The sequence below is a fragment of the Vicugna pacos genome, chromosome 32, assembly GCF_048564905.1.
Source record: "Vicugna pacos chromosome 32, VicPac4, whole genome shotgun sequence".
Classification (NCBI taxonomy): domain Eukaryota; kingdom Metazoa; phylum Chordata; class Mammalia; order Artiodactyla; family Camelidae; genus Vicugna; species Vicugna pacos.
Window position 1 is genome coordinate 8606142 of NC_133018.1, and position 14106 is coordinate 8620247.

At 51.2% G+C, this 14106-nt stretch overlaps 1 protein-coding gene across 1 annotated transcript in view; it reads right to left on the bottom strand.

Moving 5' to 3' along the window:
• Positions 1-14106, bottom strand: part of MYO18B (myosin XVIIIB) — a 203042-nt gene that overhangs the window by 61909 nt on the left and 127027 nt on the right. The window contains exons 34-35 of the mRNA XM_072952829.1: positions 1683-1796; positions 311-427 (exon numbers count right to left, since the gene is read on the bottom strand). Coding sequence (XP_072808930.1) covers positions 311-427; positions 1683-1796 — 231 coding nt within the window. The remainder of the gene's footprint in view (positions 1-310; positions 428-1682; positions 1797-14106) is intronic.

Below are 14106 nucleotides of genomic sequence, written 5' to 3' on the forward strand. Positions count from 1 at the left end.
ACTGGACTGTTGAACACAACCATCTCCAAAGAGCAGGATTCCAGAGGGCAGGAGAGCCCTCACTTTCTATCATCCACATGTATTTATTATTTAAATTATTTACAATGAGCATTATGAATCTGCTGCTTTTGTAACTAAAACAAAAATAATTTGAACAAAAACAAGTGTGATTCACGATTCCTACTTATCTTCATGGCATCGGCCCCTCCAAGGCCTGAAGACCACAGAGTGGCCCAACCACGCCGCCTTCCCGCTCCCCCCACTACCCTCGCCAACGGCTCCCGAGCCCTCTCCCAGCTGAGGCCATTGCCTGAGCAATGAGGTCCTTGTGCTTCTGCATGAGGTCATTCAGGTCATCCTGGTCCTCGTCCATGCGCCTCAGGAGGTCTGCCCTCTCGAACTGCAGCCGGTGCAGCTGCTCATCCACCTGGCGGAGGCAGGACAGTGGAGAGGGTGAGGGAGTGAGGCAGGTAAGAGGGGCTGCAGGGGCTGATGAAGAGCAAAGGAAGGCTTGCCTGTGAGCGTGTCAGGTGGGTGAGGATCTTCCTGTGAGGGAGGCCATGGCTGCCACCAGTGCGTGCTGTGGCTGTGACACGTGTGTGTGTGTGTGTGTGTGTGTGTGTGTACAGGTCATGCACGTGACTGTGTGAACTCCGCACGTGTGTGCGTGAGTGGATGGATATATGTCTGCGAAAGCTCAACTCCAAATCTACGTATGTACAATTCAAGTGCGCATAGGCCATTTATCTGTAATCTCTCCGTGAACAGAGACTTTATTCTGTTCACAGATGTATCTCCAGTGCTTGGCCTCATATAGCAGATGCTCAATAAATATGGCTAAATTTAGATGTCCATTTTACCTACGAGGGCACTGATTGTGTGCCTGGTGATTATGTATGTGAGTTTGTACATTCATCCCTGCATGTGTGAGTGTGTGTGTGAATGTTTGTGGGCAAGTGCCCCTTAATCAGTGTACAAAATCTGGGACAAAAGGGCCAACAGGCATCTTGAGATGAGATTTTGCCTATAAATGTCTAGCTCTACCGAAACTTCAGGATTTTACATGTTACGTATACATTTAAGCCAACCCTGCACACCCAGACAGGGCACGGAGAAACCCACACCCAATCTTCGCTGATGTAACAGACCCGTAATCTATGTTGACTTGCCCCTGATCAGCAAGGGACACACAGGTGGCTGGGTCCCTTTCAGTAGTGAGCCTAACTGGGCCAATCAGGGTTACCCTCGTCTCCACTAAGAAGAATGGGCCTGCAGTTGCCTGACAATGATGAGCACATACATGCCCTCGTAGGTGGTGAGCACACAGTAGGACCACAACAGATGACGGGGAGCCACTTACAGTGGTGGGCACAGTATAGCCACACAACAGTTGTGTTCCCACTTCAGGTGCTGAGCAAACAGACTCGTACTAGATGCATCCCCACAGGGCTGAGCACACATGAGGTCCACAGCAGGTTTCCCGGCCTATCTCTGCACAGGTGAGCACACAGTTGACGCTCATGTGTGCCCTCATATCTTTAAAATGCTCGGCTCTTACTAGGATGCCTGTGCTCTCAGAGTGCCAAGCACCCAGTAGGTCTACAATGGATGTCAGACCAATCAGACCCTTGTCCCTCCTCTAATGCTGAGCACACAGTAGGCCTGTGGGGGGGGGCAAGTACCAGGCTCTTGCTGTGGGTCATGTGCTCCAGCTCACTGTGCATGTTCTCCAGGTCTGTTGTCAGTGCCTTCTGGGTCTTCAAGGCATCCTCACACTTGGCTTCACTCTGCTCCAGCTGGACCAGGCAGGAGGGGAACAAGAAAAGAGAAGAGGCCTAGTGACTATGTCTCCTTGAACGTCCTTCCCCTCTGGCCCCGCCCAGCCCCTCTCAGGCAGCAGGATACTTTAGGGGTGACCCTCACATCTTCATAACTATTCATCAATCCACAAATGGGGGCAGCAGAGGTGTCTGCATTGGAGGCAGGCAGGTGCCAAGCCCACTCAAAACTGAACAAGCACTCCCCTCCCCAAAATGAGCCCAGGAGTAGCTTTTTAACCAGAGTTGTGAACACCTTTTTAAATGCTATGCAAAATATTCTGCATGTGAGAATTTTCCTGGGCTCATGGCTTTCACTAGATTCTCAAAGGTTAAGAGCCACTGATTAAACGTTTCTCTTCCTCACCCTTCTCTTCTTTCTGTTGACTTGTACACAGCAGGTCTCCTACCCTAGCAAAGTGGGGACATTGAGACGAGTACAGTGACCTGTATGGCCCCAAAAGACAGACATTTCCCACTGGAGAGACCACATTCGTGCATAAACCCTAAGTCCTGTTAACTGAAAAAATATGCACAACCTAAAAGTTGAGAGTTGTTTTATTCATCAGACTTTCTGAGGACTCGAACCTAGAAGTCAGATCGCTCTCAGAGACTGCTCCCAAGAGGCAAGGGAGGAACCAGGATATATGTGAGTTTTTGTTGACAAAGACCAGGTAGTTGGAACATCAAAAGATTATTGTTAATTAAAGAAAATCAGATACTACAAGTGAAGAGATTTAGTTCTGGGCTCACTGAAATCATTCCTTTGATCTCTAGGGCCAGTCCCCTGTTCTTCCACATCCTGAGTTCCCTCAGGACCTCCTGGACATTCTAAGGAAGTTGTTCCTTGGGGGTTGGCTGCAGAGGCCAGGATGCCTGCTTGTTTCCATCCTGAATTCCCTCCACTCACTGTTGGGGTGGCGGTAGTCGCTGAAGATTTGATGGCTGCCGCATCCTTTGTTTACTGAGATGGCAGACAATATTTTGCATTCACAGTCCATTCTGCAACTGAGAGTTTCCCCTTGATTTCTGAACCCTAGAATCTCTGAGCAAAAAAAAGCCTTAGAAATCACCCAAGGAAAATACTTGGTGTTCAGAGAGGGGCGGTCCCTTGTCTGAAGTCATACAACTACAAGCAGTAAGGACACCCTGTGTATTGCCCAGACCAGCACGCTTTCTCAAGGGCCAGGCCACTGTTTCTCCAAAACAGTAAACGATATTAAGGTTAGAAAAAAAAAAAAAAAGCTAGCCAGAATCGTATTGAAGTGGCCACCCACTGAGGGGCCCCACTGATCTATAAAAGGAGAAAATACAAGCCAAGGCAGAGGATGCCAGGGGGACTGAGGAGACAGCATGACTGGGACCATTTTCATCTTCTAAACTGGGCAGAGAACGTCTTCCATAGAATGTCTGGGAGCTCAACCCAGATGTTAGAAGAAGAGTAATGACACGGGAGGCCGTGAGAAGGCACCGGTCGAATACCCTCCTCAAGTGCTGTGATAAAGGCTCTTTCGCCCTCAAGCCAGATCTGTAAGGTGTGCACTGCTGATGCCCCACCTCACAGGCAAGGAAACCAAAGCCCCCGCCTATTTCCACGGCTTCCTCACCCAGCACCTCTATTTCTAGCCCCACCCCACCGCCAGCAGCCACAATCCACAAACGCCCCATTGTCAAGGCCCTGAGAACAATGTATTTCTGCAGCTGGGCTCTGTGCCAGTCGGTCGTGGGGAGGAGGGCTTGGCGGCCCATTTCCCCCAGTGCCTGGGAAGGCTTGAGACACACTGAGAAAAATGATGTGGAGCAAAGGAGGTAATTGGCATTGTTAGAGCATAATCGACAGAGGAAATGAGAAGTCAGGCCCAGTCTCATCTTCCCCGCAGGTGGCTCTGGGCCTCTGGGAAGGCAGGGAGGTGGGATGGAAGGCTCCACCACAGGCAGGAAGGGCAAAGCCAGCCTTTGATTCATGTGTAAGTCAGAGGCCTCACTAAGGAGAGGCATTTAAACGAAGACCTAAAAGATGCAAAGGGGACAGCCAGGTACACCTTTCAAGGGAAAGCTGCCCTATGTGGAGGCAACAGCAAGTGCAAAGGTCCCGAGGCAGGAACTGGAAGAGACCTGGGGCTGCAGAACAGGAAGACCGTCAGAGTTCCATACCAAGAGAAGGCGATGCTGAGGAAGTGAATGGGGTCACAGTGAGGCTTGTGAGCTGGGATGCAGAACCGAGGTTTGTTCTCAGTCTGCTGGAAAACCCTGGATGCTTTCTAAGGAGGGTGGGGGGCATGATCTCCCTCAGGCTGCTGTGGGAAGACGGGCTTTAGTGGATATGACTAGCAATAGGGTAGCCAATGAGGGCACTGCTGTGGTCCTCCGAGAATGGGGTGGTGGAGGTGCTCCCACCAGAGAGGAAGGGCTGGAGATGGAGAGAAATGGCAGGGTGGGTGGGTGTTCAAGGAACAAAGAAACAGGCAGGCAGGAGCAGATGCGCCATTGTGGGAGATGATGTCAGATAACTCACAGAGGAAGGGAGGCGTCACGCAGGGCCCCGCTGCCAGGACAAGTGGCTCGGCCCAGGGCCAGGAGGCCAGCGAGAGTCAGTGTACATCGCTTGACAGGGCAGAGCCACTAGAGTGACAGCTGTTTCCATCTAATGAGCTCTCCTCCAGCTGAAAGAGGGTTTCACCAGCATGATGCCCTGGTCCTCAGAGCCGCCGGGAAAGAAGGCTCTGCTTTTATCCCCTTTTTACAGACGGTTTATGATGCCTGACCCAGACCTGCTCTTTCCTTTCCCGAGTCTCCCTGGAGCAAGCGGGGAGAGGGACGATGCATACCCAGGCAGAGACGAACACAGAGACAGCACGCCGTCCATGGAGGTGGCTGCTGGCATTCTTCTTAGTCCCCGCTGGGATAGAGACAGGATTATCTTGGCCCTGGTGACTTGGGTGTGAGTGGCCCCACCTGCTACTGTTGCCTGGGGACCATTTCACCTGCACTAGTCTATCTTTCTTGCTTCACCACAGCCCCACAACACCTCTAAGAGAAAAATGTCACTGTTAGGAAACTGAGGCTCACAGAGGGGAAGTGACTAGCCCACAGTTACACCGCTGGCAAGAGAGAAGCCCGGTTGGTCCAGCGTTAGAGCCCAAGCCCTTAGGCACTGGGCTCCGCTGCCACTCACGGAAAGGCACTCTCTGCAAAGAGCAGGATGGATTAAACCAAAGGCAGAAATTGAATCGTGGAGAAACAGGTGGCTCAGTGGCTGGAAGCTACCACGGGAGCCACTCAGGCAGCGTCACTGACCTGACCAGGTAGGGACTGGACAACGAAGACAAATCAGAAAGAATGGATGGAACCCAGAGTCTGAATTCACGTGGTGGCCCCGAGGAAACACACGTCATTACCAGAGCCATCCAGGAATGCGCAAGTTCATTCCAAAGGGGAGAGGACACCAACACGTGCTGGCCCCTGCCAAGCGCCAGGCCCACCGAGTGCGGGGGTCAGAGTGCAGGCACCAGAGCCAGACCTGGGAGCCTGCCTCTCCAGCCTGTCACTGAACTTGCGGCACCTCAGCTTTCTCACCTGCAGAACGGGGATGCTGCCGGCACAGGATTTGTGCAGGATGAAGGAGTGAAAACACGGGAGCGCCCAGGGCAGCACCCGGCACGGAGAACACACCGAGGAAGCAACGGTGGCTGTGCCCGAGAAGTGAGGACTTTGAACACCATTTAGGGATAAAAAGTGACAGAGAGACCATGTGAGCTGTCAAGGTCCCAGGTCCAGGATGAGGCAGGGCCTGGGACCACACTCTCAGAGAGGAGATGCAAGCATCCCGGCAGACAGGGCAAGGTGGAGGGAGGGTGCTGATCCCAGAGGCACAGGGGTCAAGCAGGCCCAGCCCAGGTTTTCATCAGGCCTGGATGGGCAAGACCAGAGACTCCCAGCCCACGGCCTCCGCTGGGCAGGCTCTGAGCTGCTGCTGACCAGTTGTCTTAACACTGAGCTTTAAGAATTTCAGCTTATTACACTTTCAGGAGCGGGAAGAAATACAGGGCCATCTCGGGCTGATTTTCCATTACAGTGACGTGGAGTAAGAGTAACTCGCCACACGTCATGTCCAAATCGAGGCTATCTGACCGTCGTTTTTATGAAGCAGAGTGGCAAGCTGTGTCAAGGCTGAGATCAGATCCCTCAGCAGCGTGAAGCTGCTGCCACGGCTTGCAAAGTGTCTTTTGGGAGGCTCCAGGTGGAGCAGTCAGAGGGTTGAGGGGAACGGGGACAGCTGCTGACAAGCAATGCCCCAGGAAGGGTTCTTGGGGTCCAAGCTCCAGCCCGGGCAGCTGGGGTGGCCGAGAGGATCCCAGGGGGACCCCCTCTCAGCTCCATATCATCATCTGTCCACGTTGACCAGGACCTCCACAGGGTGGGGAGGGCTAGGGGAGGGCAAGGTCCCCTTGAATTCCAGCCCTCTCCTGACTGGGTGTGGGGCAGGACCCCCAACAGGCTCTCAATGAGACAACTGAGTTGATGCTTCTGCAAGTTCATACTTTCTTTCTCTTCCAAATCTTGTTTCTTACAAAATCAACAGAATAAGGCCCAAAGTATGTGGGTACAAAGCACCGAAACACCTCTATTAGTCAAGAACTCATCTCCCCTTAGCACATGCCAGCCATTCTGTCACTCACTAGTTAACTCAGCATCTTCCCCAGAATCCGCATAAAGGCAGGCGTCCCTTCCTCCTCAGCCCTGGGAGCTCGGAGCCTCCTGGAAGTGGACGTGCACCCTTTCCCAGGCCTCCCCAAACTGCGGCTATAGGTGGGGACATGCTTTCCACACCGGTGCATGAGTTCAGGGTGCCTGAGCTCCAGCCTGGTGATATCCGGTAGGTCCTGACTGACTCTCGGACAAATGTGGGAGGATACCAGAGCTCTCTGCAGCCTGGCGTCCTTGGGGGCCAGATGAGACGGGCAGCATCTAGGATCAAAGTGCTGCATCCGCCCGGGGGCTGCCAGGAACACACGTCTGCCCTGAGCTCTTGCTCTGTGCCAGGCACGGCTCTGCATGAACTTGACGGCAGCATGTGAGCCAGGGACTGAGGAAACTGAGGGAGAGAGAAGTGAAGAGACACTGGTGACAGTGTTTGTTGATGCTATTCTGCCAGGAGGTGGATCAAAGTAGCTCCAGGCAAAACCCTGTGACAGAATAACAACCACTTCTTACTTAACTACTCTGTGTGGCTCCCTCCTTCCAGGGGAATAAACACTCCCCCTTCCCGATTGCTCAGTGGGGAGGAGGGGGCGAGATTCTTCGACACTGACTGCATCAGGCACCGCGTGGTACTTCATGTTTATAAGGACTGCAGCACACAACAGTGCGGCAAGGGAGGCATCCTCCTGGGCAGGGGAGTCACTTGCCTAAGGTCGGATTCAAGTCGACAAGACTCTAAATGCAGGCTATTTCTGGGCCACCAACAGCCCTCTCTGCACGCAAGTCTTCCTCTTTGCCGCGTTCATCGCAGGCAATCTCTCCCCACCGCCCAACCCCTCTCACTCAGCGTGCGGGCATTGAGATTCCCAGCACATAGACATCAGCTACAAACTGATGAACAGCGTTACTTTCCGATGCAAAGCCATCTGCCTGCCTTAAATACCTGGGTAAAGTGTTTGCTTTGGACCTATTACACTACTAGATGAGTTGGCGAGACATATGGAATGAGGCAGGGAGAGGGAAAATTCTGATCTTTCAGAAGAGTGGTTAGAACCTGGATTTCTGGGTCTGCTCGAACGACGCAGAGGATTTAAAAATACCGCATCACAAATGCCACAGGGAAGTGTTCGGAGAAACGGTGGCTTCGGTGGGCTAATCTCGACACATTCCAGGCCCTGACATCCCACCAGCATACTGGGAAGAATTCACCTTCAGCAGTAAGGCTTTCCCTACAGGGAATCGCCAACATCTCAAGCTACAGACAGTCCTGATAGCCAAGAAATCTGTTAAATGCAAATATTTAGGAAATACCAAGTCAGGTTCGCCAGTGGTCTGTCCAACTCAGAAGTCTGATGACAGCAGCCCCAAGGGAAATTTCCTAAGACCGTATGGTGGTTACTCTGTGTCCTTCCTCTCAAACTATTTGGGCATATTCTAAACATTCCATAATTCTCCTTACCCTGTGCTAGAGGACCATCATTTGTTGATGAATTATAATGTTTCCATCATCTTCAGGGTAATAACAATCATTATGAGCAGTGGAATAATAATAGTGCTCTCTCTGAATGCTCACCACGTACCTGTTCATTTGTGACATGTTATGACTCTAGGAAGCACGTATTTTCATCTTTGTTTTATGGATGAGGAAACTGAGGCTCAAGAGAGGTCAGTTAATTTGTCAAGGTCACATAGCTAGTAAATGGTGAATGGAGCCAGGACCTGAACTGAGGGGTCTTTTAAATCCACAGCTTTCTCTTGTAAGCCCTGTGGCATGTGCTTACCACCTGCTGAGTAAAGTAGGTCTCCTTTTACTTGTTTTAAGTCTATTTCTTGGAGGGTTTAAAAATCCTCTGTAATTTTGCGTTATAGGATCTAAGGACCATACAGGTCCTACATGATTGAACTGACTGTGAGAATTTCCTTCCTGACCTCCCCTCTGGTGATGATGGATTTGTAACACACATATGCTCTCCAGAGAGAGAAAGAAAAAAAAAAAACTGGGGAAAGCAGGGTAAAATACTTGGAAAAGGTTCTCCCTGCCCCCAACCTATTCACAACCCCCCTTTTAAAATAATATTCCAGCTCCCCATGCTCCCCTCAACAGCGCAGCATCTGAGTGCCTCCACATCCCGCTGGACAGAGGGCTCCTGGAGGGGCACTGGGTCTTGCTCACCTCTGGGACCCCCACGGCAGGGACTCCAGACACACACACTGAGGGAGTGAGGCTGAGAGGTCAGCCCAGCGCATCACTGCGCCATCCCTGGTCAGCGGGCTGCCTGCATCTTCAGCCCGAGCAGCCCACCACCCTGTGCTGCCCGCAGGAGCCCTGAACGCCCCCTGGGGAAGCCACCTGCTGCCTCCCATCCCACCCCCGGCTCCTCCCCAGCACAGGTCTGACCCAGGCAGCTGTCCAGACAGCTGGCTTTACAGGAAGGACAAGGGGTGGGCTGTGTGGGCTCCCCCACATCTGCAGGAGGAGATGACCTGAGGCACCAGGAGGGTGAACAAACCCCAGGGCACCAAGCAGGTAGGTCCTTCTCTTCAAAGGAAGTCAGTCCAGGGTACACAAGGGAAGCCCAGTTAAGGCCTGGCTGGGGGATAGGCAGGGGAGAGGGCATTCTAATGACATTTCCTTTTAATGAAGGATTTTTGTTTGTTTTTTGTTTGTTTGTTTTGTTTTCTGAAAAAAAAAATACTCACATGCTTGAAAAGCACCAGGAAGTTTAAACCCTCCTCGCTTTACGAAAGAAAGCTCTGAAGCCCCTACTTGAGACACTGCATACAGGGAGGGGCCTGTTTCCTTCCAAGTATATATACCCCAAAGAAATGCACATACTGGTGCCTCTCCCAAATAAGATAACACGGGGAAAATGTTCACAGTGGCTCTATCCCTAATAACCGAAACCTAGATGCAACCTACAGGCCCATCAGTAGCAAAATGGCTTAACTGTGAGAGTCTCATAAACTAGCAACGAGAACAGACCATCCATGACATACAATAATATCAACAAGCCTCATGTGCATCAATGGAACAGAAAAGGCAAGAACAGAGGACGATGAGAAATTAGCTAAGGAACAACATGAGCAGATGAGGAATCAAGAAAAGGCTCTTAAGCTGGCATCTGGCTCATTGTCCTCTCCCCTAACTCTCTGGGTACCTTTAGAGAACAGGCCTTACCTAGGAAGGCCAGAGGGCCCCTCTCTTCCCCCAAATCCCTTAGGGCGTGAGACACTGGCTCTAGGATGACCAGCTCATCTCAGTTTGCCTGGGAACTTTCTGGTTTTAAAATCAGAAGTCCCGTGTCCCGGGAACACCTTCAGACCCACACAAATCCAAGAGGCTCTGAAATTAAAAACACGCAGCTTCAAATCCTAGTGCACCTGAGTGAAGGAACTTTCCACCGCACAACTGGCCTGAACTCTCCCAAAATGCCAGCAATCATAAAATACAAAGACAGACGGAGGCTCTGTGGCATCCAGCAGCTGAATGCAGGCTGTCACGCACCCTAAGTTGGATCCTGAATGGCAGAGAAACTGCTATAAAGAACATTAGTAAACAATCGGCAAAACTTCAATAGTCAGCACCAACGATCAGGGGTCAGCAAACTTTTCCTTCCCGGGCAGCCAGGGAAATTTTTTTGGCTTTACAGGCCAAGGAGCAAAATTGAAAGAGATATGTGGGTACTTATCCAACTTCAAATGCAGCCATTTAAAGACATGAAAACCATTCTTAGCTCTCAGGCTGTAATAAACAAACAAACAAAAAAACAAAACAAAACAAAAAACCCCAGGCTGGATTTGGCCTGTGGGCCCTAGCTTGCTGACCCCTGGATTAGAAAACAGTATTTTATCAATGTTAAAATTTCCAGCTCTGATTAGGGTAAAAAGGCATCGTGTCTATAACTTGTTTACAAATAATTCAGAGGATGTAACTGAGAGAAAAAATGACAAAGCAACTGTGGCAAAATGTTAAAAATTGATAGATCTAGGTGAAGAATATAAAGGATTCCTGTGAACTATTCTTGTAACTTTTTGGTAAATTTGAAATTCTTTCAAAACACATTATGTAAATAAATCCCAGTTCTCTGCCCCCTAAACTCTGTGACTTTGGGCAAGACTCCCACATTCTGGTTTTCTCCTACGTAAAAAGGGCACAATACTGGCTGCCTCCTACAGAGACTCACCCCATCCTGTCAGGCCCTCCTGACTCGCTGAGCACCTGCTGTAGGCAGACACGCTTCTATACTCTGGCCCAAAGAGAAAAGGCCCCTGTTCTCGTGGAATTCGCTCTAGGCAGGTGGGTTGGGGGGATAAAATTAGGTCATGACATCTAAGAGTGCGGCCCCACGCCTGGCCCCGCAGAAACCATGGATGCCCGCCAGTGATACTATCGTTCAGACGGTAACTGTCACCCTGGCAGATGGCTGGGCTGCTCTGGGGGCCCAGCCCCCCACAGCTAAATGGAACCAGGTCATTTTGGGGAGACATATAGATGGTGCTCCCCATTTGCAGGGACACCAGCCTTTTCCCTGCTGTATTCATCATAGCCTTGGAAGTGTCAATATTTGTGGGGCGAACAGGCCCCTGATAACCATGTTTTTAACCAATTACCATTTGGTCTTTATCTCCTCCGACAGGAGGTTATGTTAATATTGAATCAATTCACTCCAACGTAACCTTTTAAAAAAAAAAGTCTCTTCAAATAAAACATCCAGGCCACCTGTTCTGTGGTTCCTGGCTGGAGAGAAGTGTCCCCAAAGTGCTCACTCACACAAAGGCCCCACCAGGATCATCTTTTCAGAGCTCACCAGTTATTTTCAGTCTCACAGACACGTGGGTGATGTCTGGTGACAAACGCCCTGATTAAGGGTGCTGGGGGTTACCAGTATTCCGTGTACTCTCACAGGGGACCACTGGGAACTTGTGTGGAAGACACACCATCCTGATGGGCTCACCTGAGGGACACGGAGGCTGAGCCAGAAGCCCCTGTGGAAGAGCCAACAGGAGGCCTCAGGACCAGAAGGGCCGTGAGAGCCCAGAGCTGGCAGCAAGCCAACAGGATGTACACAGGTGGTTTGGGGTTTGGCTATTAGACTCCAGGTATTGAAGTCAGACTCCGTGGGTTTGAATCCCACCTTGATCTCTTATGACCCTCTGATGACCATGGACAAGTCTCACAGTCTTTAAGGCACGGGGAGGTGAATGAGAAAAACAGGCAGGCAGAGAGGTGACTGAGACACAAGGAGATGTGCTGTCCTGGGGGGGAGCCTAGGAGGGTATGTGAGAGAAGACGGGTGGATGGGACCCTCCCCCAGCCTGGAGGTCAGAGGTGGCTGACCAGCAATGATGCCCAAACCCAAGTATAGAGGACAATAAGATGTTCATCAGGCAAAGAGCTTTCAGAGGGGAGAAGTGAGTGTCCAACAGAAGGCACGGCTTGGGCAAAGGTAGAGAGGTGAGCACAGGTGTAGGGGACTCCAAGACATTCTATGCTGCTGGTCAAGGTGACAGGAGGGTAGGAGCTAGGCTGTGCAACCTTAAAGATCAAGTTGAGGAACGTGGACTATATTCTGGGGGCAATGGGGAGCCACAGATAAACACAGAGAGCCACAGTCACCATTTGTATTTTAAAAATCCTCTCTCCCAAGATCAGGCGGCAGAAAGATTGCTTAGACAAGACCGGAGGCCCACAACCCCAAGAGAATTCCAGATGAGAGATCCAGGGGGCATGGAATAAGAGGGGGGAACAAAGAGGGGTTGATCCAAGAGCTTTTTAGGGGACACAACGGGGTGGTGACAGCTTTGTTCTCAGCAGGAAGAGGGGATACCGCTGACGGCGTGAATTAAGTAAACAACGAAAGAGCTCAGCTCCTCTCCATTTAACAGAAAGCAAATAACATATTTCCTTTCAGGAGGAGACAAAGGTCAAAGGCATGAATCAAATTTAAAACAAAAAAACAAACAAACAAAAGGCAACCACTGCCCTGGAGCAGACAAGATCTCCCACCGTCTCCCCGAGCCAGGTGCCGGCATCTGCAGCTCACAGATGTTACTTATGCACAGCGATTATCTCAATTATATAGCTTGGTTGTTGGAACTGCTTCTGTCTCCAGATTAGTTTGTTTCCAGTGGAAACATTCCATGGGAATTAATTAGTAATTGCTCCTAAAGAACATGTGTCACTAGATGCACCCCCCCACCCTGCCTTGTCTACCTGTGCCATGAGGCCTCGCAAAGTCGTGTGCCTGGAATCCAAAGTCTTCCAGCAGCCGACTCCGGTGAGTGGGACGCAGGAGCCACTGGGGAGCTCAACATTTTAAAAACATCGTCCCACAATGTTCAATTTAGAGAGTTCTTCCGCCTCCACGGCCTAGGATTGTGTGCGCTGGCCCAGGAGCTGGGAACATCATGCCCAGCCTTTAGGTAAGAAAAAGGAGCCTCTGCAAGGCAGGGTGACTTGCTCAGAATCACACGAGGAATTAAGCAGCAGAGGCAGGAGCTGACCCCATGAGGTGGGTGCCTTCACCCTGTCTCCAGGAGTCCTCCATGGTTTATCATAGGGTCTTAAACTCAGGTGTTACCCGAGACAGAGCCAAGTCTCCTGGTGGAGGGCAACTGGGCAGAAAGAGCCAAACGCTTTTCTCAGGATTCTACAGATGGTGGGGCAACAGGCAGAGGGGATGTCTGTCCACATGGGAAGAACCTGGGGATACCGGAAGATGCTCTGTCCAAGGGACCTCTCCCACGCCTCTGGTTGAGCCTGGCATCACCACTTCAGCTGGGCTGGGAATCCTGTCTTTTCTTTTTTTACACAAGCACCTCTGACCATGCCCATCTGCTCTGTAGCTCTCTATGGCTCCCTATTACCTTTGGGATAAAACCCAAACTCCTCAGCCAGGCTCGCAAACCACTCATGAGCTGACTCTGCCTCAATTACTGACATCATCCTCTCTGCTCATACCCCAGGAATGTCATACTCAGCAATACTATGCCAAACCGAACATGCCCACCCCCACCGTCTCCACCTGCCTCTGCCCCCTCTTACTTCCTGTTACTTCTGCCTAGAATGCCCATGTGCATCTCACCCGCCATTCATTTCCACCTTTCAAGAGACAGCTGAGGCCACCAGCTCCTCTCCCACACCTAAACTAAGGGCATCCTCTTTAGCTAAACCCCAACATTCTCCCAATAAAGATCTCATCACCCTGCTGGCAATAGTCTGGTCTGAGGCCTGCCTGTTGCCTGGACTGGGAGTCCCTCTAAGGACAGGCTCCTCCTCATCCCTGCGGCCTGGAATTGAATTTGTCCAGAGTGGAGACCATATCAAGATTTGCTGAACACACCCAGTTCACCATCAGGTGCATGCAAACACATTCCCTCACCTTTGCCCTTGCAGGGAAACCCTTTCTCTGGGTTGGCCGCACCGCAGTCAGTGAGCTGTGAAGGCTGCTGAGGGCGCTCAAGTTTCCCGCAGCTGCGCCAGCCCTGCCTCACCGGCCCCCACAGGCACCCCGGACAGCAAGCAATGTGTTCGCTTCACTTTAGCAGAAGGGCTCAAGGAGGTCCCATCACATGTCCAAGGTCACAA